Here is a 27,620-nt window from a genome sequence, read left to right on the forward strand (position 1 = left end):
TCAGTGAGCTTTCTTCTTCCTTTTGCAAATTAGAGTCCTAACTAATCTGGTCCCAGGTACCAGCACAGAGTGGATGCTCACACTTACTTCAATGACTTGCTACTTAATGGCAGTCATTAGTGCTGCTCACCAAAGACAGCCAGGCTCCTCTCTCCTGGCCCCATGCTGGGAGGGAGCTTCCTGCCCCCTTCAAGTTAGGCATGGCCCTGTGAGTTATTTTGTGTACCAACACATAGGAGGACATGATGGTCTTTACTACTGGGGAGAAGCTTTAAGTGTCATGCCACACTCTCTTCCTCTTGGCTGTGGGACCACCTGAGTCACAGATGGTAGCAGTTTTCTGTGCCTCATCCCGAGCTGGAGAAGACCTGGAGTGACACCCCAGCCCACCATGGTGTGGACTAGGGCTTGTTTGTTACCACAGCAAGACTTGGCCCATCCTGACTGTGGTGGGCAGAATTCTAGGATGACCTCCAGTGACCCCTGGTGTTACAGGAGTTTTGTTCCCTTAGTGCCTGCAGTTCTTGGTCATACCACTTTGAAGAATGAAGAGGTAGACCAAAGAGTGGTGGGCAGCAAAGTAAAGTTTACTGGATAATAGTATAAAGTTCCAGGAGAGGGAGGGGACCCGAAAGGGTTGGTGTTTTGGCCTCCAGATCCAAGGGCTGTTATAAGCTCTTTTGAGGAACTACCTTAAGCATCCTATGAATGGGCCCCTGTGGACTGGCCACTAAGATGTGCCAATCAGGGCTTTACTCATGCATCCGTCTACCCATCAGGTTATTGTTCACATGCTGCTGGTCTTTTGGGCTGACATCTGGAGATGAACTGCCTCAACTTGTGATAGCAACCAATGTCTATGGTTAACTGTTCCATTTCAGATGTTTTGAACAAGTTAGTCCTACAGAGGCTGCTAGACGGGATGCTACTGTGGTCTCATCTAAGCTGTCAAACAGGATGCTAGTGCAGTTTTGTCTTAGCTGTCCCAGCCCCCTGTTTTCTTATTGGGTAGCCTGACCCTGATGACCTCTGTGTCCAGGTAACCTCTAAAACTGGGAGCCTCTCCCTTTGAGGGTGGGCGGAGCCTGTGCAGGCATCGCTCCTGTGGTTATGTAAGCCACACTGTGAAACAGGGCTTGTGGTTGTCCTGGAGGTTACTACCAGTTGACTTTGAGTTCATCCAGAGGGAGATTGCCCAGGTAGGCCTGGTCCAATCACACATACCCTGTAAAAGCAGGTTGTTTTCTCTGGTTAGGGGCAGATGGGGAAATCAGAGAGCTTCCAAGTGTGGGAAGGAATTGACCTGACATTGCTGGTTTGAAGGCAGAGAAACAGCATGACAAGGAGTGCAGTGGCCACCAAGACATGGCAGTGGCCCTGGGTGGCAGCCATTAAGAGAATGAGAACAGCGGACCCCCAGCCCTAAGGAGCTGGGTCCTGTCCCTGAGTGAGCCTGGGGTAGGATTGCTCCCCAGAGCCCCCAGATAGGAGTCCTGGTCTGTGAGACCCAGCCAGGAGAACCCCACTGATTCCACCCAGACATCTGCCCTCCTAAGCTGTGAGCTAATAAATGGGTATTGTTTTAAGTCTTCAAGTCTGTGGGAATTTATTACACAGCAATAGAAAATGAATGCACTGAGCAATTCATGGTTATTCGAGGTGGTTCATTGAGGATTATAATTTTTCACTTAATAACACACCAGTAATATTCCCCATATTGCCTTATGATGGTTTATTTGTCAAGGTCTTTGTCAGACTCAGGCTTCGTGGTGGCAGGAGCTGAGCTGGTCTTCTGCAGAGAGCACAGGCCTGGACAGGAGGCTTGAAAATGTGAAGGTGACACTTGGCCAAAATCACAAAGCTGATGTAACTCCTCCATCAGCTTCCACATTCCATCGTGCCTGTTGTGGGGATGTGGGAGTGAGAACAGCAGCTGGCTGAGTGCCTGGTCCTATTAGTGCCCCGTGAGTGCTCACCAAGGCTATCCTTGTAAGAACCCTGCTGGTAGGTTCTGGAATCATCACATCACTAGTGGGCAAGAAGTTAAGTAACTTGTTCAAGGTCACACAATTAATCAATAGTGGATCCCAGGTTCAAACCAGACAGGTTGGTTCAAATCTGTGTTTCTAACCCCCCTCACTATGCTGCCGCCTAAGAGAAGGGTCTTACTAAATATTTGCCAAGTGACAGAGAAAAGACAAAAAGGAAAATGATTTCCCGAGATGCCACCAAGCTATGTGACATAGGGCAGCTCCTTACTCTATCTTGGAGCCTGAAATTCCTCGAAACATGAGGGGCAATTTCATTTAAAGTGATGTTTTTTTCTCCATTCTAAATGCAGCAGTTCATTGCTTGTAAGGGGCCAGTCATGGGAATACTGAAACCTCTTCCCCCAGGCAGTCCAAGCCTGCTGGCTATTATGGCAGATCAAGCTCCTGTCCCCCACTTTGCAAGATGCTTGACCCCTGGGGTTCTCAGCGTCCTCAGGTCCCTCACAGACTGGCGGTCGTGAGGATTCAGGCAGAATGGGGGACGCCAGAACCTGTCTCCAGATCACCGGGAAGATTCCCTGTTGCTAGCAGAGAGCATGTTGAATTAGAGATTATGTTCAGAGACCCAGGTTTCCCCCTTGGTTTTGTTTATAGGACACTGAATGATTCACACAACCCATTTGTTTTAATCACGCGAACGGAACTGACTTAGTTGAACAGGTAGCTGGTTGTGTTAGAGTGTTCTACAAAGCCAACCGGACTTCCTTTAAATCTGGAATCTGGGACTCCCTACCTGATTACAGCTCCTGATTTTTGGGAAATCTTTACCTCAGTTCCTATCTTTACTGATTCCCTTTCTAATGAAGAGGATCTATTTCTTGTGCAATGTAGTGAGCATCTCTAGAGCTCTGTTCTATTCCCCTGTACTTGTGAAAAACAATTCTGACTGTGGCAAAACTTACGTAAGATAATTTTTTTTTTTTTTTACTGTTTTAACCATTTCTAAGTGAACAGGCTGGTGGTATTAAGCCCTTTCTCACTGTTGTACGAGGGTCACCACTGTCCACCCAGAGTGAAGCTCTTGAACACCAAGCATCCTGGGACCCCTCACCCCCATCTTCCGGCACCCACCATCCTGCTTTCTCTTAGAGGCCCAGCTTGATTTAGAGGTTGGAAATCCAACCGGAGAGCCCAGCAGAGGGCTCACACGCTAGAACTGGGGGTCGGCAGCATTTCTGGCTCCTGGATGGGGCTCCATGCGCTGAGCCACTTTCATTCTCCAGCTACCTGACTTGACCTCTCTGTTTCCTCACCTGTGAATGGAGACAGTTCTGGTGGCCCCCAGGGCTGAGCGAGGATTCAAAGGTCACTTACGCAGCGCTCTTAGCCTAGTGCAGAGTAAGCAGTGTGGGTTGGCTAGTGTGATTTATGTGACTTTCAGCTCCAGGAACATAGGGCGCGCTCAGCACACCCCTCCACCCTGCATGACGAGGGGCTGAGGCCAGGAGCTGGGGCACTGGAAGTGGGCCTAGTGAAGGGAGAGGGAAGGTTGGTGGGCTGAACGAATAAGCGATGTCCTTTGTGGCGCCCCGACCTGGGTGCACTTGGAGTTGGCCCCGGGCCCATCGCCCCCGTGAACCAGCATCCCCAGCGGGGCCTCGCCCCCACACCCCTCTGTCTTCCAGCTCCCGAGGCCTCCAGCTTTCTGTGAAGTCAGGGCTTCCTCCCTCGGGAAGCTCTCTGAGTGCTTTGGCCTCTCTCCTTTCAGGAAGCCTCAGAGCCAACACACACCGGGGCAGGAAGTGAACGCTAGTTACTTAACCCTCGGGTGGAAAGCGTTTCAGCCTCCTGGTCGCTGGCCCGTGAGCCAGGTCAAGCTTGCACTCCTGCCACCCCCCCCCAGTCCCCGCCCTTTCGTTTGAATAGTTCCCTTTCTTCTTTAGGAGGAGGAGGCCCTGGGTTCCCAGAGCGGGGCTTTGCTCCTTCCATAGCACAAGAAAGGTAAGAGGGGAGACACATTTCCTGCGCATTTGTGGCTGCCTCTCCCAGGGCTCTCCCTTGACAGCCTTCCTGAGAGATGAGCCCCGGATCCCTGCTACATTCTGAGCTCCAAGTCTTCAAGTCACGCAGAACCCGGGTCTTCTGAACCCCAGAGCTGCTGATCTTTATGGTGTGGGAGCTCTGTCTATGGGCTGCATATTCTTGTCACTGACTTTAGAAGACATGGGGTGTTCTGCGAGTTGAGCAAATGTCACTGTGGCACAGGGGATGTGAGACCATAAACATGTAAAACTGTACCACTGGAAGGTTTCAGAACAAAGAAGGAAACAGGCAAAAGAGCAGATTGTGTAATATGCTTCCCGACAGGTCACTAAGGAAGCATGCTGTTACATAGATCTTCCTAATTCTATTTCAATTAGTTGGGGAGTTAGACTCGTAGTTAGTTGCTCATTCATTTGTCTAGCAGAGATTTATTCTGTAGCATCTGTTTCTCTTACAACTACAGAATTAGTCTTTTGACAAATGAGTCAGTAAATGTATGGAAGTTATTAGTCTTAGGGAGTGCACTATAATAATGTCCTCTTATATGTTTATAAAACATGCATCTCAAACATATCATTTTCTCTCTGACACCTAGGCTTCTGGTATGCTGTTCCCTGCCAGGAAAACCCTTCCTTGCTCTAGGTCCTACTGCAATCAGGCTGAGATTACCGGGCATCTGGATAGTCTGTTTCCTGACAAAGTACTTTCTGACTCCAAACAAATGAACCTTGTGCTTGTTCTCCCCTAGATACCTGCACTTACCTGTCTTAACACAAGTCACAGACCTTTGCTTACTGTCCCGTTCTGTATTAGGCCTCCTTCGCTGCTCACAGCTCGGTTCTGAGCACCCAAACACAGGGATTGACTCCAGAAATGTCCTATGTGCTCCCTTCTTCCCAAATATCTGAAGAGTGCAGACCAGAACCAATTTTATCGGTAGCTTGTATAAGTAGCATGCTCCTACAGGGCTTCCTGACATTTCCACTACTCATTTCCACTACTGATGCCACTAAGGTCTTACCTGATGCCTTGTAAACCTGCGTCATCCCACTTCAAAACAACTCTGCGTCCATATCCGGTGTTGTGCAGAGTTATCTGTACATTTTCCTGCTTGAACCGTCATTCGTAAAGAAGCAAAATAAAGCTGTCCTCTCATGTTCACACTCATCCAGCTGATTCTTAAGTTGGCCCAGCCCCTGATCAGGCGGTGGGTTGAGTGGCATTTGGGGTTCTCGTCCAGGCCCCATCATCAGACGCTGGTTGTAGACGCATTATGCAGCCTCATCACAGAAGGCTTCAGTAGGCTTGGTAGCAAGAGACATAGGTAATGATCTTTTTCTCCTGCTGGTGTCTGCTTTCCCCTCCCTGGCCATCACCAGCACCCCTTCACTGATGCTAAACATGCATTTTTGTGGTTAGGTTTGAATTTGGTTCCAGAATCCCAGGAGCACTTCCACAGAGGGATCCAAATTTCTGCCTCCATTTCCAGATGCCGCTGGGGAGATGTTTTAGTGCATGGCTGAGCACTTGGAACTTGGACCTTGACAGCCTTGGTTTGATTGCACACCAGCATTGGGACTTCAGAATGGAGCTCCTCTTGCCACCAGCGGATCACAAGCACCACATGTCTTCCTTTCTTGATTTGATTTACAGGAGTCAGCAGTGCCCACTTCGTGGTAGGTCTCTACCCATGTTAACCACAGAAGCGAGTGGATGAGCCAGTTCCTGAACCTTAGCATTTACGTGTTAAAGAGAGAGAGAGATGATCTCTCTAGAATGGTTAACATGGTTAAATGAATGTTTGCAACAAGCTTTTTTATAACACTTGGCACACGGTAATTGCTTAATGAATAGAAAAATGGTGACTAATATTTTCAGTTGCTCTTAGGGGCCAGAGCAGTGACAGCAGGTCATGCAGATGGGGAAAAGGGGATGCTGCTCCCTGTGTCCATTTGACCACACGATGTCCTGGGGATGCAGGCAGGTAGAGGAGGAAGTCTGCATTTTTATAGGGTTGGAGAGTAAAGTGAGGACACTTCCAGATGCAAGGGGGCTGAGGGGGTGGGGTTGGGGGCTGGGTAGTGGTCCCTATTGGTTTGCAACCCTCTCCAGAGCTTCCCAGGTGTGATCTGAAATTGGCCCCAATATGCAGAGGTCAGAGAGAGATGGAAGAGAGGCAGGCCACTCCAGAGTAGTAGGTGACCGTTTTAATAAGCAAGGGAACTTCCATATGAGGCTTGTCTTGGGTGAGATGCAAGATGAATGGATCCCGGCATCCATCCATCAAATCTTAAGTTTATGGATTTAACTAGGTTCAGTCTTGTATATCGTGCAGATGTTTTCAACACCACATCACTAGCTTAAAATTATGTTCTCAGAGCAGCTTCTGGGAGCAGATCAGGGAGGGCAAGTGGAACCTGCATTTTAAGGACAAGGGAGAGTTTGAGGAGCCTGATTGTCCTGGTCCACCTCAGGGGCCAACCTTCAGCTCAGTGGTCACACTTCTCAGTGACCTTCTCTGTAGTCCCCTGGTCAGGGAGGAGAGGCTGGCCATTCCCAGTAGAGACTTAGACTCATAGTTACTGAGCTAAAGTATCTTTGAAAATATTTGTATTCAGAGTGTAGAAAATTATAATGTATTTGCATTAGAAACACAAATTAAATTTTTAAAAATTATTCTTTTTTAAAAAGCTTTCTTTTTTCTTTTTTTTTTTAAAGATGGTATTTATTTATTTGAGAGAGGGAAGGAGAGAAAAAGAGAGAGTATGAGAGGAGAGAGGATTAGAGGGAGAAGCAGACTCCCCGCTGAGCAGGGAGCCTGATGCAGGACTCGATCCTGGACTCCAGGATCATGACGTGAGCTGACGGCCATCACCTAACCAACTGAGCCACCCAGACACCCTAAAAATTATTCTTCATGAATGTTTTCCAAGAGTTACTTTTTTCCTATAAGATTCAAAATTATCTGTTGAAACTAAGAGGCAGAGTGTACATCCAATGGAAGAATGAAAATTTTAAATAAAAATCTAGTTAGTCAAAATGGATTTATTTCTTTGAGAATGTAATGAAATCTCATGGAGTATTTGTACAAAATAAAATAATTGGCGAATCAGGGGTTCAAGGTCCGCCTAGTTGCCAACATAAAGAATCTGTATCACCCTCCAAATGAATTTTATCTAGACTTACCATACCCAGAGCTAAGTGTAAGATGAATTTGAATAATTCAAAATGTTGACCAACCATCCCTGCAATTGTTGGCAGTACCTGGCTGGTTCATGGGTGCCTTTGGATCTACTTACTAGAACCCAAAGGAAGCAAGACAAGGATACTCTGCAGGAAAGCGCTACTTTGTTATACAAGAGTCTACAGCGTCCCCTGCCTGTTAACTCATTTGTCTTTTCTTGAAACAAAATCTTTGGGCGCTCAGATCCTCCTCAAACTTCACAGCAGTGCCTGTCTCTCAAGTTGGCTGCAAAACGTACAAATCTTGGAAACATTTGGGTGTAGCCACACTTGGTTTTCAGGGGATCATGCCAGGGATGCCAAGAAGCGTTCCCAGTTTCCTGAACTGTGTTTAGGAAGGTGGCATGTGCTGGGCCAGGGCCCCAGTGGGTTTCTGAGTTGCAGACCCTCTGAAGAGTGGGAGGGCCCAGCATAGGAACCCCTCTTGCCTTGGCCGAAGGGGATACATGCTTTTCTACTAGATTCTGATCGAGGGTAGTTATTGCATTCTGGGATCTGTGTATTTCAGCTTGACTGGGTGATCAGGGTGCTTTCTGTCCTCTACAGTAGTTCTATGTTTCTAAAATATTTGGTTTTATAAGACAGAAAAAAAAGACTGGTTTATTGCCCACCTTCTCCCTTAGAATGTAAACTCTAAGAAAGGAGACTTTTTCTTTTCCTGTTTCTTCCCTGCCTTGAACAGCCCGGAGTAAGACCTTGAAGAACATAGAGTGAATGACTGCAAAGATAAACCAAGATGTCTTGATGGCCTGCCACCAGCCAGGGTGGAACAGCTGCTCAGAAGTCCACACAGAGCCCAGAATAGCATGGAGCATGAGCCGGGGATTCTGAAACAGACTCCAGTCCAGCCTGCCTGCCTTTCATTCATTCATTCACTCAGCCCATGGGCCAGCTTCTCCCCTCTCCACTGACTGGGGGACTTCAGTTTCCAGTGGGTGACTCACCGGCACCCAAGTGATAAGAAGTGGGCATTCCCAGACAAGTGTAAGAGTTGGCACCAAAATCCGGTTGGGTGCCGAAAGGGTTAAATTATCCCCACTTTGGAAGAGTTGCCATTTTGCCTGTCTTGCACACAAGAGAACACTGGAGGTCAGGGTCCCTCTGCTGAAGGATAGACGCTGTCTGGGTGCCCAGCAAAGGAGCCTGGTTCAGCATAGTTCTCTGAGGATGCCACCCCTCCTGCTGACCTTGACCTTAGGAGTTTCTCTTCCTCCAGTATAGTCTGTTCCTTCACCCACAACATGTGGCTTTGTGGAACTAGCCCCAAAGCTGGGTGCACAGCCTTCAGGATCTACTGGGTATAATAGTCCGTCCATCATAAGCAACCCCCATCTTTTCTGTTGTCTTGAAGATTTAAGAAGAAAAAGCTCTTTAATAACTTAGGGTATGATGCCTGAGTGTTCCACCCTGAACACCTTCTTTTCCTGGGTTCACTCCCTTATTCCCCTGTAAGGGTTCTTTGGGGTCACCTCCCCAATAAAACAGTGCATTCACGTCCTCTTTTCAGGATTGCTTCTGGGGGAATTGGCTTAAGACTTATGGTTTCTTAAACACTGAATTGATGTAACAGCCAAGATATTGCCATCACCCAGAGCTGTGCTCCAGAAATCCAGTTTGGAAAACGCCAGGGAGTGTGACCTCTAAAGCGCTTCCTGCTATAGCACTCCCTACTGTGCAAGGCAGGTGCGACCCAGCTGTGCTAAGAGTCTGGGCTTTTAAATTAAGCTTAGGTTCAGATTCCACATCCTACCAGCTGTGTGACCTTGGGTGATGTATTCCTCTCCTGTGGCTGCCGTGAGAGTACCATAACCTGGTATAGAAACTTATTTTCTCACAGTTCTGGATGCCAGACATGAGCTCCAAATTAAAATGTTAGCAGGGTCGGCTCCTTTTGTTGGTTTCTGAAGGCGAATCTGTTGCATGCTTTTCACCCAGCTTCTGGTGGCCGCTGGCAATCCTCCATGCTCCCTGGCTTGTAGATTCATCACTCCAATCTCTGCCTCTGTCTCCACATAGCCTTCTCCCTGTATGTATTTGCCTCTAAATTTCTGTCTTACAAGAAGAGTCATTGGGTTAGGCCTCAATCCAGTACAGCCTTCATTTAACTTAATTCCAACTGCAAAGACCCCCAGATAAGGTTACATTTACAGGTTCCAGGTCCTAGGACTTAAATGTATCTTTTGGAAGGCACAATTCAACCTATAACAGGCAAATTGTCTAACCTCTTTGGATTCCCTTTCCTGTTTGGTAAAACATGAATGAAATGAGGCCATTAAGAGGACTGAATACTAAAATAGTCAAAAGCTCAGCCCAGGTCCTGGCACACATTAAGCACTTGGTCAATGGTGTTTGGCATTACTGGTGAGTGAAGATTATTAGTCAGAGCCTCCAGAGACCTGGGTCTACTAGATGATCCCAGATCTTTCCAAGGATTTGCAATAAATGAGTTGTCATGCTAGGTACTGTCAAGCAGACACGTACTCATGTAGGACAGCACTGTCACCAACAATGATGGAAAAGCTCAGGGATTTCCTTCTGTGAGTTGGGAAATGGGGCCCAGAAGGGAAGACCTGGAGCTCATTCCCATATATTCCTAGAGGTTCAGCTGAGGTTCTCGTGGAGAGAAAAAGGCATAGCACTGGGATCAAAGGGGTCAGGGTTTGAATCTCTGTGTAACCGTTTACTGTGGTTTTGTGTTCTTGGGCTAGTAGCACCTCTGGGCCCTGTTCCTTCCCCTCCCATGCCTGTGCTATGTCATCCATCTTATTATCCATTTTACATAATATCCATATTATTATCCATAATATATAATATCCTTATTATCCATAATCCATAATCCATAATATACATATTATGTATTAGCGTGGCTAGCACAATACATTGTTCCTATTCTTTCAAATACAGTGCCTTCTCAAGTCAATTAAGAAGGAGAAGAAAATATTTTATTTTATCTTCATTTCTTCCTTCTTTAATCTTCTTCCTTCCTTTATGTAGCTCTGAGCTACAACCTTTTCCTATAACCTTTTCCTTCTGAGCTATAATCTTTTTCTTCTCCCTGAAGATATTTTAACATATTTTGTAGGGCAGGTCTGCTGGTTATGAATTCCCTCGGTTTTTGTGTGTCTGGGAAAGTCTGCCTGTTTTTCTTTAGAGGGATAATTTTGCTAGATACAGAATTCTTGGTTGGTGGAGGTGGGAAGTGCAGAAAGACATGAACAAATTGGAGGTCATTACTGCAATCATCTACCTACTTAACCCCTCACAGCCTTTGACTTACTCATCACAGGACTGGGGGCTCTTCATTTCAGCTGCCCTGCAACTGGACATACGTCATAGTGGTGCCTGCCCTTACCTTTTGAATGGCTTTTTTTATTGACTATTTTTTTTTTTTTTTTTGCATCGGGAAAGGAAATCTCCACTTGATGAATCCTGCTTATGTCTCTGATGGAGAAGCAGAACTCAATTTCCCAGGTCCCCTTTCAGGTAGGACGTAAGTATGTGACATAGACCCTACCAATCAGAAGCAACCAAAGAGGAGTTGGCTTCAGAAGAAAGAAATTTGTAGCAGTCTTTGTACCTCCTGTTTAGCATCTCCAATGCTGGTGGTTGGAAGCAATAGGACCATGGGTGCAGCCCGTTCAATGGCACGTTATAATCATGGCTCCTGGCTGCATCATGTCCCATTTGATTCTTGGGCTTCCCAGGGATTGAGTAAGCTAATGAATATCCATTAATACTCTCCTTTTATGCTTATGGGACTGAGGGTTCATTCTGCTCATTCTGTTCTTTTCTGGTCCTTATGCCATATGCAGGAAATTATAAAATTTTATTGAAAGATACTAGGAGCATAACAAATAACATGGAGGACATGGAAAGTTAGAGAGGAGAAGGGAGTTGGGGAAAATTGGAAGGGGAGGTGAATCATGAGAGACTATGGACTCTGAAAAACAATCTGAGGGGTTTGAAGTGGGGGGGTGTGGGAGGTTGGGGTACCAGGTGGTGGGTATTATACAGGGCATGGATTGCATGGAGCACTGGGTGTGGTGAAAAAATAATGAATACTGTTATGCTGAAAAGAAAGAAAGAAAGAAAGATACTAAGGAAAATCTAAATATGCAGAGGGATGTATTATACTCACAAATAGGAAGACTCAATATTGTAAAGGTACCAGTGTTCCCCAAACTTGTCCATAGATTCCATAGAGTTAAAGTTCTGTCTTTCAAGAAACATAACAAATGGATTCCAAAATAACTATGGAAAAGCAATGGACAGAGTATGACCAAGACATACTTGAAGAAATCGTGCAAGGTGGGAGAACTGGTCCACCCAAATGTCAAATTTTTCTAACATATTGAATTGATATAATGTGATATTTATGAAGGAATAGACAAAATAACTAAGGAAACAGAAGGGAAAGCCCAGAACAACCACATGTAGGTAGAAATTCAATAGTATGGGATAGTGTCCTTAGGGGAAAGGGGGCTGATACTCGGAAAATTGGTTATCTATATGGAAAAGGATAAAATTAAATCCATCTCTCTTTTCCCCTCCCGTCCTCTTTTTTCTGCTTGTTTGTCCATAAGGGTAACGATTTTACCTATGACAAATATCCTTCCTGACTATCTTGAAAGTTTGAATAATTATAATAATACATGTTAAAGCCACCTGAAAGCAGCTAGGTACAAAAACCACAAGGACTGTGTTCATTTTATTCTTCACCGAAAGCCTAGCCCTTAGCATAGTGCCTGGAATGTAGTAGATGCTCCAGGAATATTGGCTGAAAAATATTCTATAATCATCACAACTCACACTGATAATCATCATCCTAAATACCGCCTCCCCCACTCCACTCCTTCTCCACACAGCAGGCCCCTTATGGTTCTGATTATGTGAATTGGGTCCAGGTGTCTCCAAAGTCAGAAAATAAACTCCACAATTATAAGCCAGACTGGAAGACAGTGATGTTTCTTGATGAGTAATCAAGTGGACCTGAGTGAGGAGGATCAGGTTCTGCCAGCAACCAGCCATTTATGGACAGAAGGAACTGAAGCCTGCTGCTGGTATTTTGAGAGAAAATCTTCCAAAATTCCAGGTGACAGTCACAGAAATACTGTTTTATGATTATACATTAAATACCAAGGTGAGGGTGCCATTTTCAATTGTGCACTAGTGATCTCTAGCAAGATTCTGAATGTATCATGTTGAAACTGGTATTTCGATGGACTGCAGCAGAGTTGCCCAGTGGGGGTGGGGGTGGGGCATCCTGCTCTGGCATCATCCCTGGTCTCTCTCACTAGAAGTCAGTAACACTGTTTCCTCCTACGCAGTCAGGATCATCAAAAATGTCTCCAGATGTTGACAGATGTGGGGGATCTGTCTCCTGGTGGGAGATCACCCCTGCTGAGAGCTGCCAGACCAGAAAAATACTTCTAATGCTACTAAACTACCAAACCAGGAGCATTTATATGTATTGTGCCTTGGTAGGCAACAGGCACTGTGCTGGGGGTTTGGATTTGGAGTTCACAATAACTTCATAAGATGGGGAATATCCTCACCATTTTACAAATGAGGAAGCTGAAAGGACATGACTTGTTCCCGCTGAGTGACTGAATAATGAGTGAGTAGACCAACAGTCAGATGTGGGTCTTCCTCTTCCCAGCTGGAGCCCTGACTAGACCACTACACCATCTGCTCACAGATGAACCATGCAGGCAGACAGAAGTAGAGGCCCCAGACTGAAGATACTCCGAAGACTCTGAGAATAAGGTCCTACAGGCGAACCTCCCCAAAGCAAACCAAGAACCCCTGGCCAGGTTAAAGTTGGGGAACATAAGGATGGTTCTTTTCTCCAGACCAGCTCTGGGGAGACTCTGAAGACTCAAAGCTGAAAATGTCCTCCTGTTTTCAACCTGGTCCAGCATCTACATGGTCACAGCACTGCCTTTATTTTCCATGGCACTGTTCCTTGCTTCATGAGGGTTGGCATAGGGACCTGTTCCTTTCTGTACCTGCTGGTGCTGGACAGGTAATCAGTGTATGTTTGTTGAGTGAATGAAAGGAGCAGCACAGATAGTAAGGGAGAAGAGTGTATGTGACATCTCTTTGATCTCTCTTTTTTTTACTTTATTTTTTAAAGATTTTTATTCATTTATTTAAGATAGAGAGCAGAAGCAGGGAGGAGGGGCAGAGGGAGAGGAAGAAGCAGACCGCCCACTGAACAGGGAGCCTGACATGGGACTCAAACCCAGGATCTTGGGATCAGGCGAAGGCAGACACTTAACCAACTTAGCCACACAGACACCCTCTTTAATCTCTTTTACAGCCTCCCTCCGCTCTGTCCTTTATTTGGGAGATGCATGGCCCAGACAATGCCAGTCACTGCTGGATTTCCAAGTCATCGCAGTTCTGAGAAGCAACATAACAGAATCCTAGTATTGGAAGGACACTTAGACATGACTTCATCCATATTCTCTCTGTTTGTGAATCATCATGTAACATTTCTGACATGCCCATTAAACCCATTCCGTGGTTCATTTGTTCATTCAATTCTTTGTGTTTGCGGGGATGTCTGTTATTTGTCCATGTTGTTTGGGATGTCAGGGAAGACGATGATAATGACAACGATGACCTTGGCATTCATCCTGTCTGTATTAAGTAATGGGCTGAACCAAAAGAAATCCTCAAATCAGTTTTACTGTGATAGTGTACTATCTCTTAACCGTCCAGAAGTAGGCAGGCCATTTTGTAGGTAGGGCATTTTGCCGGAAGAGGTTACGAGGGACCCAGGCTCCTTCTGTTCCTTCTCTTACTTCCCAGGGTCCTCTCTGGCAGGGCTGAAACTGGCTCAGGCTGTCTTGGCTACAAGAGGGGGAAGGGAGGGTGGTTACATGCATCACTTCTCATATCTTATTGGCTGGAACTTAGTCACATGGCCATTCCTACCTGCCAAGGAAGCTGGGAGATGTAGTCTCTAGCCTATGCTCAGCTTAAACTGGCTATGTGTGTTGTATTTTTTGAAAAAGGAAGGACAAATGTATACCAAAGATCAAGTTACAGTCTTTGCCATACAGCCAACTCCTTCATTCTTTCAGTTTACACATGAGAAAACTGAGGCCCAGGGAGAGCAAGTAGCTTTTCTGAGGTTCCATAGTAAGGCAGTGGCAGTACAATTATTAAGGCCATGCATCTCTTAGTAAATCCTTATTACTCCTGCAGTGTATGGCTTCTGCTTTCCAGGAGAAGAATGTACTCTCCGTGATATAAATTATGCTATAGTTCAGTGGTCCTAGATCATTTTTTTGGTGGGGAGGTAACTATTGAAGATTTTAACTGTCTCCCCATAAAAATACTCAAATGTGTGTGCGAGCGCACACACACACACATACAAGGACAGTTTTAGAATGCTCATGACGACTCCTTATAAGGGTTTATAAGAATCCCTATAGACCCATGTGGGAACACAAAGAAACGCACCCCACGGATGCTGCATCTGGCAGCTACAGAGCCTTCCTTCTGATACAGCCTGGTTCACGTTACAGCTAGAATTCTCTGCAAACACTTAATTTGAGGTCACCATGGAGCTACTATGCAAATTGTCTTAATGTGAGAAGGAGAAGCTCAGACTTGCTGGTCTACCAAGTTCCAAACTATGAAAATGCCTCCAGGGAAGTTTTATGATGCCAAGAAATGCAGACACACCACATTAGTAGCGATTTATGGACCCTTATTGTGTGCAAGCACACACACATACACACACACACAAAGACTCTTAACAATAAAAAGGTTACCCTTGAAATTACTATATTTTTTTTTAAATCATTAGGGATAATTTGCTATCTCAGTGAGATGATTTCCAACCACAGAACTGGATGTGCAGACTGCGCCTTATCTTGGTATGCCACAAAACAGCCTTTATCATTTTTTTGTTTATAATGTACAATGCTGCCAAACAGAACATATTGAAACCGAGTGCAAGCAGACGGTATTTACTCTAAGTGAACCAGAATCAAGTTTTAAATAAAATAGGCTTAACAGCAATGATAACAAAATCTGATCTAGCAGACTCGAAGAAATGGCTTGGCACACAAGACACCCTGCCCTGGGGAATCACATTAGCCTCTATGGCACGATCGTGTTACATAAAATTAAAGGTTACAGCCGCTGGATCCAAGCATGAATGCTTAATCATGTTCTCAGTGAGAAGAATAGCAGCCCCAGGAATTGACTCATGAAAGTTTAAGGCAGGAAAAGAGTCCCAGTTCTTGCTTCCGTGCTTATATTTGAGGTTCAAGAAGTAATGTAGACTCATGTGCTCAGTCCCTAGGAGAATCCCATAGACCGTAACTATCACGATCTTTCCAAAGTTGGCCTTCTGAGAGAGCCAGATAGGCTTGGTTCAGAGAAGCAGATGGCTTTTATTTTGCTTAATTATTTTTGCAAAGAGTTAGAAGACCATACTGAACCTTATCAGGATGTGAGCTGGGCGAGAGGGCAAGACCTGGAATTGGCTTCATCTGGAACACAGCTGAAACCAGATTTAGCCATTCTCCCTTGAGGAGACTGGCCAGCACTTGACATTGACTAGGAGGTGGAGGAGAAATGTGCTTACTCCAAAATAATTCAGCCAGATTGTGTAGGTAGTACATGATCCATCCCTTCACGATGGGAGAATCATGATGAGGATTTCAGAAAGCTCCCACTCTCAGCTGCCTGTGGAGTTCTGCGAGCCCAAGGCAAAGAATGCCTGGAACTGAGATGCCCTTAAAGCTTCCAGAGGGAACCCATCCTGCTGACAACTTCATGCTGGATTTCTGGCCTCCAGAACAGTGAAAGAAACTATTTTTGCTGATTGAAGCCAGCAAGTTTGTCGTAACGGGTTGCAGCAGCTGTGGGGGAATGAATGCCAGAGCTGTGGCATGGAGGACAAGCCACTGGAATCCTCTGATCCCCTTTACCTCCTTCTGGAAGGTGGGACTGATGGTCGCACTTCCTCCCAGCAGACAGTAAGGGCAGCAATGGGCTGTGAGACACGCCTTGCAAAGTCAGTGACAATTTAGTGTCCACGAGCTCTTCTTCTTTTCTTTTTTTCGAAAATGAATTTTTTTTACTGATTATTTAAAATAATGTGATTATAAAATACTTCATTATAAGAGCAATTATACAGTCGTACAAAAGCACTTGAACAATAGAAATAATCTGAACTTTCCAACTCCAGAAATGGCCACTATTCATATGTCCTTTCTCTCAGTTTTGATGTCATGTTTAATTTCTGGATTTAAGCTTTCAGGCACCACTTCTCAACCAGTAGGTCTTGGCATAGCTTGTGGGTCCTTTATTACAGGGACTATGATAACACCTACCTGCCAGGTTTGTAGTGAGGACTGCAAAGGGTAATTCACAAAGTACTTGAAATAATGGGGCCTGGTACTTTCTTGGTAAGTGAGGAGAGGAGAAGGGAAGGGGTTGCCTGCAGGGCCAAGCATCCTTAAGGTGGTGGCCCAGAGCCTGGTGTGCAGATGGCGCTCCATACACGGGCACTGTTGTTGCTATTGTGGCCATTCTGCGTGCTGATCTGTGTTCTGGTGACATCCAACTGCTCTCAACTTCTGCAGGATGCCCTTCTCTCTTGGCCTCAGGGACTTTGCAAAGGCTGACTGTCTTCTCCCACTATGGCTGATTTCTCATTGCCCTTCTGGACTCAGCTTATGCACCATTTTTCTTGGGATGCCTTCTTTGGCCCGGAGTATGGTTCCGGGGCCTCCCCTCTGCCCTCACAGGCTATGCTTTTATAACCTCCACATTCCCTCCTGTCAAAAGTGTGACCCGCTCTGCACTTGTTCTTGTCCCACACTAGACTTCTAAACTTCAGCTCCAGGAAAGCAGACTCTCTCTCTCATGGCTGGGTCTGTCTCCAGCACTTACCCAGGGCTTGGCCCACAGGAACTGTCCAGAAAACGCTTATTTGACAAAGGAGGAAGGGGAGGTAATGATGCTCAGACTCCTCTTTGGGAGGCCTTCAGCCTTCCCTGGCTCTTAGGGTTAGAACCAGTGTCTGCTGTGTTCTCACGGCCTTCTGGCTTCCTTCTGCCACAACACAAACCCCTAGTCATAGTCTTTGCATGTGTGACTGTTAGTATATGTATTAGTCAGCTCTTTCTGTGATAATTCTGTGAAACAAACATCCTTCACACTCGAATCTCTGTGGCTTACAAAAAACATATTTTTCTTCATCATGAGCCCATGCTCCACTTTAGGATACATGTAGGTTTCAGGTCTACTCCTTGGATCTTTCATTCTGGGGTCAGAGGATCCCAGGGCCAGCTCTTCTCATGGTGGACAGCCACAGCACAAGAAAGCCAAAACCTGCTCCATCTCTTAAGGCTTTCACACACTCAGACCCTGTGTACAGTCTCTTCCTCCTATACCCCACTGGCCAAACAACTCCTATGGCAAAACCCCCATGGGCAGTGTGAGAGAAGTAGGAAAGGATAGGAAGAAAAGGAAGAATTGTGAGCAGTTAGTCCAGTTTACACAAGAGCTCGTTACTGGAGATTATAGCTAACTCCTATTGTGCTTTTTAGGTTCAGGCACCAACATCAATTCATTTATTCCCCATATTAACCCTAAAAGGGGGAAGAACTATGATTACCCCCATTTTACAGATGAACAAACTGAAGTCAGAAGAAGTTAAGTAATTTGCCCAAGTTAACCTGCTAGAGAGTAGCAAAAGCGGGATAAACCCTGAGCAGAGCAGGGCTTGGAACCCTGGCCTGTGACTATTTCCTCCCCTTGCCTCTTGAGGTACGTACAGGTTGTGTCTCTTTATTCTGCATTCAGTCTGTTACCTGGTGTAGACCAGCCACTCAATGAGGGCTTGTTGGTGGAATGAAAAGCAAGAAACATTTACTGAGCAATTATTACATGCTAGGTACTCTTACCTGCTTCAGTAAATGGTTTCTGACATAATCCTCACAGCAATCCTGGGGAGTAACCATCCATCTCCGCATTTCACAGATAAGGACTCCAAGGCTTGTCCCATCCCAAGGCCTGGCAGTTTGGGCCAATCTTAAATCTAGCTGTATTGTGCCCGAAGGGGCTGACTCCATCTTTTCAGCTTTTCCACGTTGCCTCTGGCAGGTTTCTTTCTTTCTTTTTTTTTTTTTTTTTTCTGTACTAGACAAGAGAGATATCCCGGGACCCCCTACATGCCTGCAAGACAGAAGGATGGGGAAGGGGGAAAGAAGATGGGGACTTCCACTCAAAAAGAACCCATATTTTCTATCAAATCACAGACAGTGGCTTAAGGTGCCCAGCAGATGGCAGGCTGTGGCCAAAGATCCCCCGAAGCCAGTCTGGCTGTTTGGGTGGGACCGCACCTAGCGGGTAACCTGCGCGTCCCTCAAGAAGGGTCTCCCAGGGTCTGTGCTCGCCCCACTAGCCTCAGGGTGCACCCATCGCACCCAGGACTTAGCACCCTGGGCCCGGGCTCCTCTCCTCTCCGGATCAGGGTTTCCCAGCTCCCGCTGCCAGGGACCCATGCACCCAAATCCGAACCCACCCATTCATCAAACTAGGAGGCCACACAATTCTGGGGAATCCCGAGGTGATTGTCCCGGCACTCCTGTCCTAGGGACAATGGTTTGAGGCAAACTACAGTCATTTGGGCCTTAGTTTCCCCATGTAGAACGAAAGGGGCTTTAAAAGGTCTAGACTTCCCTTTCATTCATTAAATATTTAGAAAAACATGAAGAGGAAAGGCGTCTTTTGGGGAACTAGTAGACGCACCACTGCCCGGGTGCCAGCCCGAATGGCAATTAAAGCCCAGTGGGGCTTCCTGGGGGGCTCCCTTGGCAGCCAGGACGGACTGAGAGTTCCTTTCCCTCCAAATCTCAGGGTACCTGACTCTAAAACGGGGAACAATGATTTTTCAAACGGTTGGATTGTTAAGAGGTGACGGAGAATGGTGTTTGTAAGGCGCTTAGGCTGGGCCTGGCACTTAGTAGGTGCTCACAATTGCTTACTGCGGGTCGGGAGCGCCCCTACTCCGGAATCGCGATTCCTTCGGGCCCGTCCTGCACCCCGCCCGGCCGCGCTCCACCCGCGGGGGCCCGCCGCGCCCCCTCTTCCGGGCGTCCCCCCGCCCCCCCCCCGGCCCTAGCTGCGCTCGCCCCCCGCCCCTTTCCTCCTTCCCTTCCTCCTCCTCCTCCGCCCGCCGCGCAGCCTCCCGTCCCCCGCCCGCTGCAGCCGGCTAGGAGCGCGGCAAGGTGGCCAGTGGCCGGCGGCGCGGGGAGCTCCGGGTTTCCGGGCGGGGCGGCGGGGGCGCCCGCAGGAGGGGGCGCGGCGGGCGTGCGAGCGCAGCGGGGGGCGCCGGGAGGAGGGGGCGCGGCGGTCGCGGTCCCGCCCCTGCGCGGCGCTCGGCCCCCTCCGACTGGCGCGCGGCTGCAGCCTGGGCTGGGCACTCGCAGCGCGTCCCGCGTCCGGCTCCCGCGTCCGGCTCCCGCGTCCGGCTCCCGGCTCCCCACTCCACGCTGCCCGCCGCCCGCCGCCCGCCGCTCGCAGCTCGCTGCTGGCTCCCCGCGGCCGGGCATGTAGCGGCGGTCAGGCGCCGCGGCGGAATATGGGCGGGAACCACTCCCACAAGCCCCCCGTGTTTGACGAGAATGAGGAAGGTAAGAGGCGAGGGGCGCACCCCTCCTTCCCCCTGCGCGGCGCGCTGCTTCTGCCGAGGTTCCTCCTCTGTGCCGCTGCCCCTCCGGGCGGGCGCGCAGAATCGGACAGCGGGTACAGCCCAGCCTTCACTTGGAGAACGGAAGGAGGAGCTGCCTGGGACGCAAGTCGGATGCTGCTTGGCTCCAGCTCCCCAAGCCCCGGTCTGCTTCAGAGCTGGAGGCTCAGGGAGGTGGCCTGTGCGTGTGCGTGTGTGTGTCCACGATGCGTTTGGTTTCCTGCACAGGAAGGTTCCAGGCTGCTCTCCTTCTTGGCCCAGGACAGCCTAGGGAAACTTTTCTTGTTTCAACTCTGTGACTCCAAGAAGGCGTCCCGCTTGTGGCAGCCTCCCTGGCGGAGCCGGTGGTGTAGGATGTCCAGCCTCATCTGAACTCCAGGGCTGGGCTTCCCTGTGGCTCAGGTCCCTAGAGCTCAGTACTTGAACTGAGCCATTTCCAGCGCTGTGTGTCCTGGGCAACTTGCTTAACCTCTCTGAAACCTTTATTTCTTCACCCATGAGATGAGTATTACGATACCACCTACTACCCTAGAACAAGGGATTGTTTGAAACTTAACCACTGGTTATCCATGTGAGAAGTGCCTTATAACTGTAATCAGTACAGTATTGCTGGTTATCTGTTAACTCTGCCTTTAAAAGCTTGGTTTCCTAATGCTTTGGTTTCTCCGGTGTTCACCTGGCCCCATGCAAGAGTAGGATGTACTGAGCACATATATGTGCTAGGCACTGTATTAGGGCTTTGTAGGTGTTCTCTCCATCCTCACAGCAACCAGATGAGGCAGGTACTTCTGTTGTTCGTTTTGCAATTGAAGAAAGGAATGGGGCCAGTCATAGCTCCTAAGGAGCAGAGCTGGCTTGGGGGTTGAACAGCCCTTCCCCAGACACGGTGCTTATCACCACCCAGGCGGAGGCTTGTGGACACAGATCATGGTTTCTAGAATGGCCGAGGCTGTGGATGGTAGTCACGTGCTGGCCCAGACAGTCCCTCCCAAAAGGCTACGTGAAGATAGTTAACAATTTAAGTGGGTTGGCCCTGTATGGTGCTTTCCTAAAGGAGTTCCTGTCTAATGGCACCAAATAGAATAAGCCATGACCATCCGTGGTGATAAGGGTGGTGCGTGGGGCCAGTGAAGGCCCCTGGGCACCCAAGGAGACCAGAGGCTTTCCCCGTTCTTTAGTCTGGGGCACAGGCAGGTGGGGAGGCAGGCAGGGATAGAGGAGACGTAGGCAGGGAGGTGGTGGAGGCCTTTGGGCGTCCCAGGAAGAGTCAGGACACATGCTGTTGAACTTGACCCTGGCCAAGTTTACACTAACCCTGACCTTCTCCATGGAAGTTAAAGGGCTCTTGAAATGAGTGTTTGTAGGTGTGCTCTGTTATGGGACAGCCTCCTGTGGTGGCTCTGGGACAGGCTTGTCCCCTCTTTGAAGCACTTTTGTCCTTTGAGATTACAATCAAGGCTGTTCATGTCCCATGAGAAGATATATACTCATTGACAGGTGGGGAGCATGACTTGCATCAAAAACCTTCTATTTGCAAGAAGTCAAAACTCTCCTGTCTATTTTGGTGAAGGGATCTGTATTAGTCTGCTCAGACTATCATAACACAATACCACTGATGCTTAAACGACAGAATTTGTTGTTGGTGGTGGCCTCAAAGACAGAGATGTTTTCTCATGGTTCTAGAGGCCAGAAGTCCAAGATCACAGTGCTGTCAGGGCTGGTTTCCAGTGAGAGCTCCCTTGCTGCTTTCCTCCGTGTGCTTGAGGAGCTGGAGAGAACTGTCTGGTGTTTCTTCCTTTTCTTACGTGAATACCAGCCCTATCAGATTAAGGCCCCACCCTTATGAGCTCACTTAACATCTATCTCCATAAAGGCCCTATCTCCAAAGGTAGTCACAACTGAGGTTACAACTTCTCCATGAAGTTTGGAGGGGACAACCCCTGGGCCCATAAGGGGAGCATTTGTGAAAGCCATGGACTGCCTTCATAGATGAAAGCACAAATGTACATATCAACTCCAATAATTATAGGGGTTCATGCTTCCAGACTGGATCCAAGGTCATATTTTTGGTAATTTTCAAAGCATTTGTCTTTCTTTTATTTGCAGAGGAAATTTGCCTCCCTTATATGGACATCTGTCTCTCTCCTTTATCCTAGAAAACATGCTTCAAAATATTGATTGGCAAAATAGTTATATCTGGTGTAACCAAATTTTTGATTTTCCTGCTGTTGTTCCTCATTCCAAAAGCAGATTGGACCCAAGGTTAACTGCCTGTTTCAGGGCTCCTGAAGTACAAGGTTAGGACTCACCTCATTTTGCCAGCTTCCAGCCCAGTGAAACATTAACTTGTTTGATTTTGCCAGCGTATCTCTTGTATATTTTCCTGTGCAAGTAAAGCTCTGTTATTTGCCACCAATTAATTCATTTATTCTGTAGGCATTGGCCGATGATTTTTTTTTTTTTTTTTTTTTGCACCAACCCCTGTGCCTACCAGGAATATGGAGAAGATGAAGGCAAATATCCTAACCCCCAGGGGGCTTCCAGAGCAAATAAATACCCAGGACAATGCAGGGAGCTCAGAGAACCTCTAGGTAACATAGAGGAGGGTCCTTAATCCTGGGGTAGGGAGGAGGGACAGAGAAGACTTCCCCTTAGTGTTGAGTCTTGTGCAAAGGGCAGGCATTACCAGTAAGGAGGGGTTGGTAGAGATGGGGAAGGGTGTGTTAGGAGGAGGGAACAGAATGTACAAAGCCAGATGGTAAAGGGTAAGCACGGCTCATTGGGGACATTATTGGGTGTGGTTAGTACTCCTGCAGTGTTGGGTGTGAGGCTGAAAGGCATGGAGATGAACCCCAAGTGCTGGACCAACCTTAAAGGGCCAAGTGGCTATGTGTTTGGACTTGACTGTGTAGACATCTGGAGTCACTGAAGAATTTTAAGCAGGGGAATGACATGGTCCAGTGAACTCACATGCCCTTCCAAACCAGAGCTGTTGGGTGGTTGAAGATGTAAACACCTACCTGGGCAAAAACAAGTCTGGTTTGTAAGTAATTTAATACTAAACTGTAGCTGAAAGTTTGCATTGCATAACTGTATCATGCCCATCTCCATTCAGATGGCAAAAGTTTAACCTGCATCCAGGTAATATTAACAACTAACTTCCTGACACAATGCATGGGCTACTTTTCATGCCTAATTTGGAATCATCACAACTTGGCCTGGGGAGGTCTCAGAATCTGCTTCGTATTAGAGCTGTAACTGAATCGGGGACCCCAGGAAAGGCCTGTGTTGCCTGTGTGTGGGTGAGCTGAGACTTACACCCAGGTCTGTTGAACTCCAGAGGTGGGCACCTAATAGTGTTCTCTGTGCTGTTGCCAGAGGCCTAGGAGAAATGTGACTCTCACAGATGGATACAGCCGTGCACAGCGAGCCTGGCACTCAGGTCAGGCTCTGCCACGCCACGCCACGGGGCTCTTTGCGTAGACCTTGATAGGATGGTAGTAGCAGTGCATTCTGACAATACCTGCTCATTTATGATAACCATCTCACATACCATCTTCAAAGAACATCTGTTGGGCACTCACATCGTAATACAACTTCTGGGAGTGAAAACAAAATCTTCTCCCCTTCCAAATTCATGTCAAAATTGCGTTTAGTGGCTTTCCCCCAACACAGTCCTTATCCATATTGGGACATTTTTGTATAAGCCTTCACCATCCCCCCTACCCCCGCTGGCAGATAAAAGGTTTCTGCTTTTTTCTCTTAGCACTGTATTTAAAGTGGCTTAGGTTGCAACGGTGTCTTCAGAGGCAGTTTAATGGGCTGTAGTATTCCATCAAATGGGACTGTTATAATGTACTTAAATATTTTCTTGTTAGACATTTAGGCTGCTTTCATTATTCCATCTTTATAAATAAGTTGCTTGAAAATTTTGTATATTTTTCCCCCTTCTCTTGGAGGAATTCATGGGGCACCTGGGTGGCACAGTCAAGTTAAGCATCTGACTCTTGATTTCAGCTCAGGTCATGATCTCAGGGTTGTGAGATCAAGCTGGGCGTCGGGCTCCCTGCTGGGCATAGAGCCTGCTTAAGATTCTCCCTCCCCTCTTGTGTATGTGTGTGTGTGTTTCTGTATGCGCACTCTCTCTCTCTCAAATAAATACCTTAAAATAAAGCGTAAGGGGAGGGATTATTGGATCCAAGGGACTTAATATTTTTTAGAACTCCAGAAACATGTTGTAAATTAAGTTTCCAAAGGGAAAATCAGTGTTCTATAAATTTATGGCTGGCACCCACACATTTGGGGGTATTGATTTAACAAGCTCTGGGTATTCTCATTTTAGAATGTCATAGATTAAAGGGTCATTTAAGCGTTATTTCTACATTATTATTGGTCCAGGTAACTTGACATGCAGCTCAGATCATGAAAACATCTTGGTCTAACCAAATCTGCAATATAAGTTGCTTTCCTCTGGAAATATTCAGACACCCAAGGCAATTAAAGAACCCCCGCCCCCAATGTTGTATTCATACTTCACCTGGAGACAGGTGTCTCTGTCATTTGTGATTCACAAAGTGGTTGGCGTCTCTGCTGCAGGCTTTACTCCTGAAATTTTTTAATACTCTGGGCAAACTCATTCATGTTACATCCTGGTTTTCATAACATGTAACAGCTATGGCTTGGCCATAAGGTAGAAACCAAAAATATTCCGAGAAAGCTCCGAATTGCGTGGAATAAACTTTGTTCAGATAATGAGAGTCCCTACAGAGGTAGAGGCTGGACAGGTGCCATGGAAGGGGTGCGGGCTTAGGGGCTCACTTTTCACGGCTGCATCAGGCACCTGCCTATTTCATGCAGGAGTCTAGGATGTAAACCTTCAATGTCAAGATCTAGACCTCATTGGAAAATGCATCCTGATTTGTCTTCTATGCTAGGAGATGGGTGGGTTAAGAAAATAGCCATAAATCAGTATGAGATTGTTTAGTAGAAATGAATGGTAAGATCCATCTCTACCTTTGAACACTCATAGAAAATGGGTATGAAGTTTTTGAGCTTAAAGCACATGTCAGTCTGCTCTATGAAGTCAGACAGGTGTATACAAACCACTGTATTTCTTTGAGTCTAAGGCACTCATTTTGCCATGTTTGAAATCTCTGAACAGGGGATGCAGTTTGGTAGTTTTATTATTTGCATGTGGTCATAGCTGTTCACGTGCTCGTGGTTTATAATAAGTCTAAAAGAGCTTTTTTCAAGGGACTGGAAAGAATCACATCGTAGATTCATTGGCAGCCTTTCCCTCTTTTTTCTTTTTTTTAAAGATTTTATTTATTCATCTGACAGACAGAGATCACAAGTAGGCAGAGAGGCAGGCAGAGAGAGAGGAGGAAGCAGGCTCCCCACTGAGCAGAGTGCCTGATGCCGGGCTTGATCCCAGGACCCTGAAATCATGACCCGAGCCGAAGGCAGAGGCTTAACCCACTGAGCCACCCAGGCGCCCCCAGCCTTTCCCTCTTAATGGTATATAAAACGATGGTGCATTTAGTATGTGGGTAGCTGAGATCAGGTGCCACGTGGCACCTGATGGCAGGTGAGCCTCCTTCAGTTAACCAACATTGAGGTCTTTGGAAGGGAATTACCTGGTTCTGGTCACTTCTCACCACCTCCATCATTACCATCTGGTCCAAGCCGTGGTCACATCTCCTGCTTAGATTATTACAGTAGCCTCCCTAACTGGTCTTGTTTTTGCTCTTTCTCTTCTCAGCATCACCTCACTGCAGCACCAGAGTGATCCTCCAAAAGTGGGCGGGGGGCATGTCAGTCCCAGCTCCACCTCCACTCCTTCTGCCTTAGCAACATGTAAAAACAGAAGTCCTCATAGATGCCCGTCAAGCCCGGCCTCTTTGACCCCATCTCCTTCCTTTCTCCAGCCCACCTGCCTCCTTCCTGCCCCCTCAGACATACAGACACCCTCATACTATAGCCCAGCAACTGCTACCTGTGCCCACAGGGCTTCTCCTGCAGGACCCGCTCCCTCACCTCTACTCTGTCTTCACACAAATGTCTTCACCTTCCTTGTGAGGCCTTTACTGACCACCCTGCTTATGATGGCGTGCCCGACCCACCTTCCTGGCCTTCCTTTGCTTCATAGCTATTCTCATCATCTCTCATATCATTTGTTTTACTTATTCCCTTAGTTATAGTCCGTCTTCCGCCGTGTGGTCACAAGGCTTCAAGCGGGCTCTGTCATTGTGGGGACCCTACAACCTTGAGGCTCAGAGCCTTATAGCTCTGAGTATGGAAAAGGGAGCCTCTTTTTTCATAGTTGCTGCAGGAAAAAAAAAAAAAAAAGTCCCAGGATTTATTTTGATCAGTTGTGGTTAAGTCTTGAACTGATCGCCGTGACCGGGGAGAAATGAGGCTCTCCGTGGCCAGGCTGGGTCACATGCCTACCCTCTGATCCTGGGGATGGGGTTGGCACCCCTTGAGGCATGTGGACTAAGAAAGTCTGGGAAGGATTTTTCCAAGGAGTAGTGGGGTATGAAGAGAAGAAGGGCAAGTGAAGCAAACAGAAGCATCCACACAGTCCCTGTCTTCTTGTGTTCCTTGGTACATGGTTTGGAACACTTGGCTCATTTCAGTTGTTTGACTGCATGCCCATCTTCTGCACTAGACCGAGACCTCCAGAAGAGCAGCAAGCATTTCTTTTTCACCTTTGTGTCTGCAAGACCTGGAACAGGGCCCGTGAAGGCACACAGCTGTTGGTGGAATGCAAGAGGAGAGTAGTCGCTTAGTGGGGCTTTTGAGAAACAAATGTAGAATGTTCACACTTATCACCACTAAAGTTGGTTTGGAGAAGGTTCCTTGGATTTGAGTCCAGAATGACCTTTCGACGCTGTCCCTCAATTTTACCCTTGAGACTTGCTTGGGTAGACAGGGGTCTGCCGAGTGAGTTCTATTCTGCCAACAGCTTGGTGGGCCCCAGTTATGATGCACAGAGAGCTCCTGAGAGATTTCCCCAAATGTCAACCTGTAAAGTTAATGGAGATCAGACTGTTGCATATCACGATGCGGGATATCACTTCTCTTCCCACTGAGAGAGAAGGCGGAGATGGTTCTCGTTCCTTTCTGGGTAAGACCAATTCCTGTTTTATGGGACAGCAGAAGGGTGGAGAGACGGATGATGGCTTTCCCACGATATGAGCTGGAGTGAAAAGGGTGTTAAGATGGAAACAGGATTTATGTTGAGTCTTGAGGGAAAGGTTTAAATGCCTTAAGAGAAAAAGGATTGGTATTTTAGGAGGATCAAACAGCATAAGCTAGCACTGAGCTTAGGCATTTTCCTGAGAGAATTAGAAGGAACAAAATATTCTTAGCAGTACTCAGTTGTCTAAAATCTGGGCCCAGAGCAATTGCAGATGGAGATGGAGAAACTTCTAGAAAGAGCAGCGAGGGTCCCAACACCCCAGTGGAATGAATATTACAGTGCAGGAAACAATGAGTCCTCCTCTTCCTTGTGGTAATCTTAGAGTTCCTCAAGACTGAGCCCTTGGGCCTCCAGCTCAGTCCTCTGTCCTATCTCCCTGCTGATCTTGTCACCCCCGCATGCCCAGTCACCCCAC

The 27,620-nt window shown here is 47.2% G+C and overlaps 1 protein-coding gene across 5 annotated transcripts in view; it reads left to right on the forward strand.

Moving 5' to 3' along the window:
• The first annotated feature begins 19,622 nt into the window (after positions 1–19,622).
• The window catches only part of STK32B (serine/threonine kinase 32B), a 416,842-nt gene continuing 408,844 nt past the window's right edge, over positions 19,623–27,620 (forward strand). For 3 of the 5 annotated variants that reach the window (XM_082727482.1, XM_082727483.1, XM_082727484.1), the window contains exon 1: positions 19,627–19,945. In XM_082727482.1, the coding sequence (XP_082583608.1) occupies positions 19,894–19,945 (52 nt within the window). In that variant the 5' untranslated portion in view covers positions 19,627–19,893. Of the gene's footprint in view, positions 19,946–27,620 lie in introns of all 5 variants that reach the window. The other 2 variants (XM_082727486.1, XM_082727485.1) reach the window with 2 other exon arrangements.

This window comes from Mustela nivalis (assembly GCF_964662115.1).
Source record: "Mustela nivalis genome assembly, chromosome: 4".
Taxonomy (NCBI): Eukaryota; Metazoa; Chordata; class Mammalia; order Carnivora; family Mustelidae; genus Mustela; species Mustela nivalis.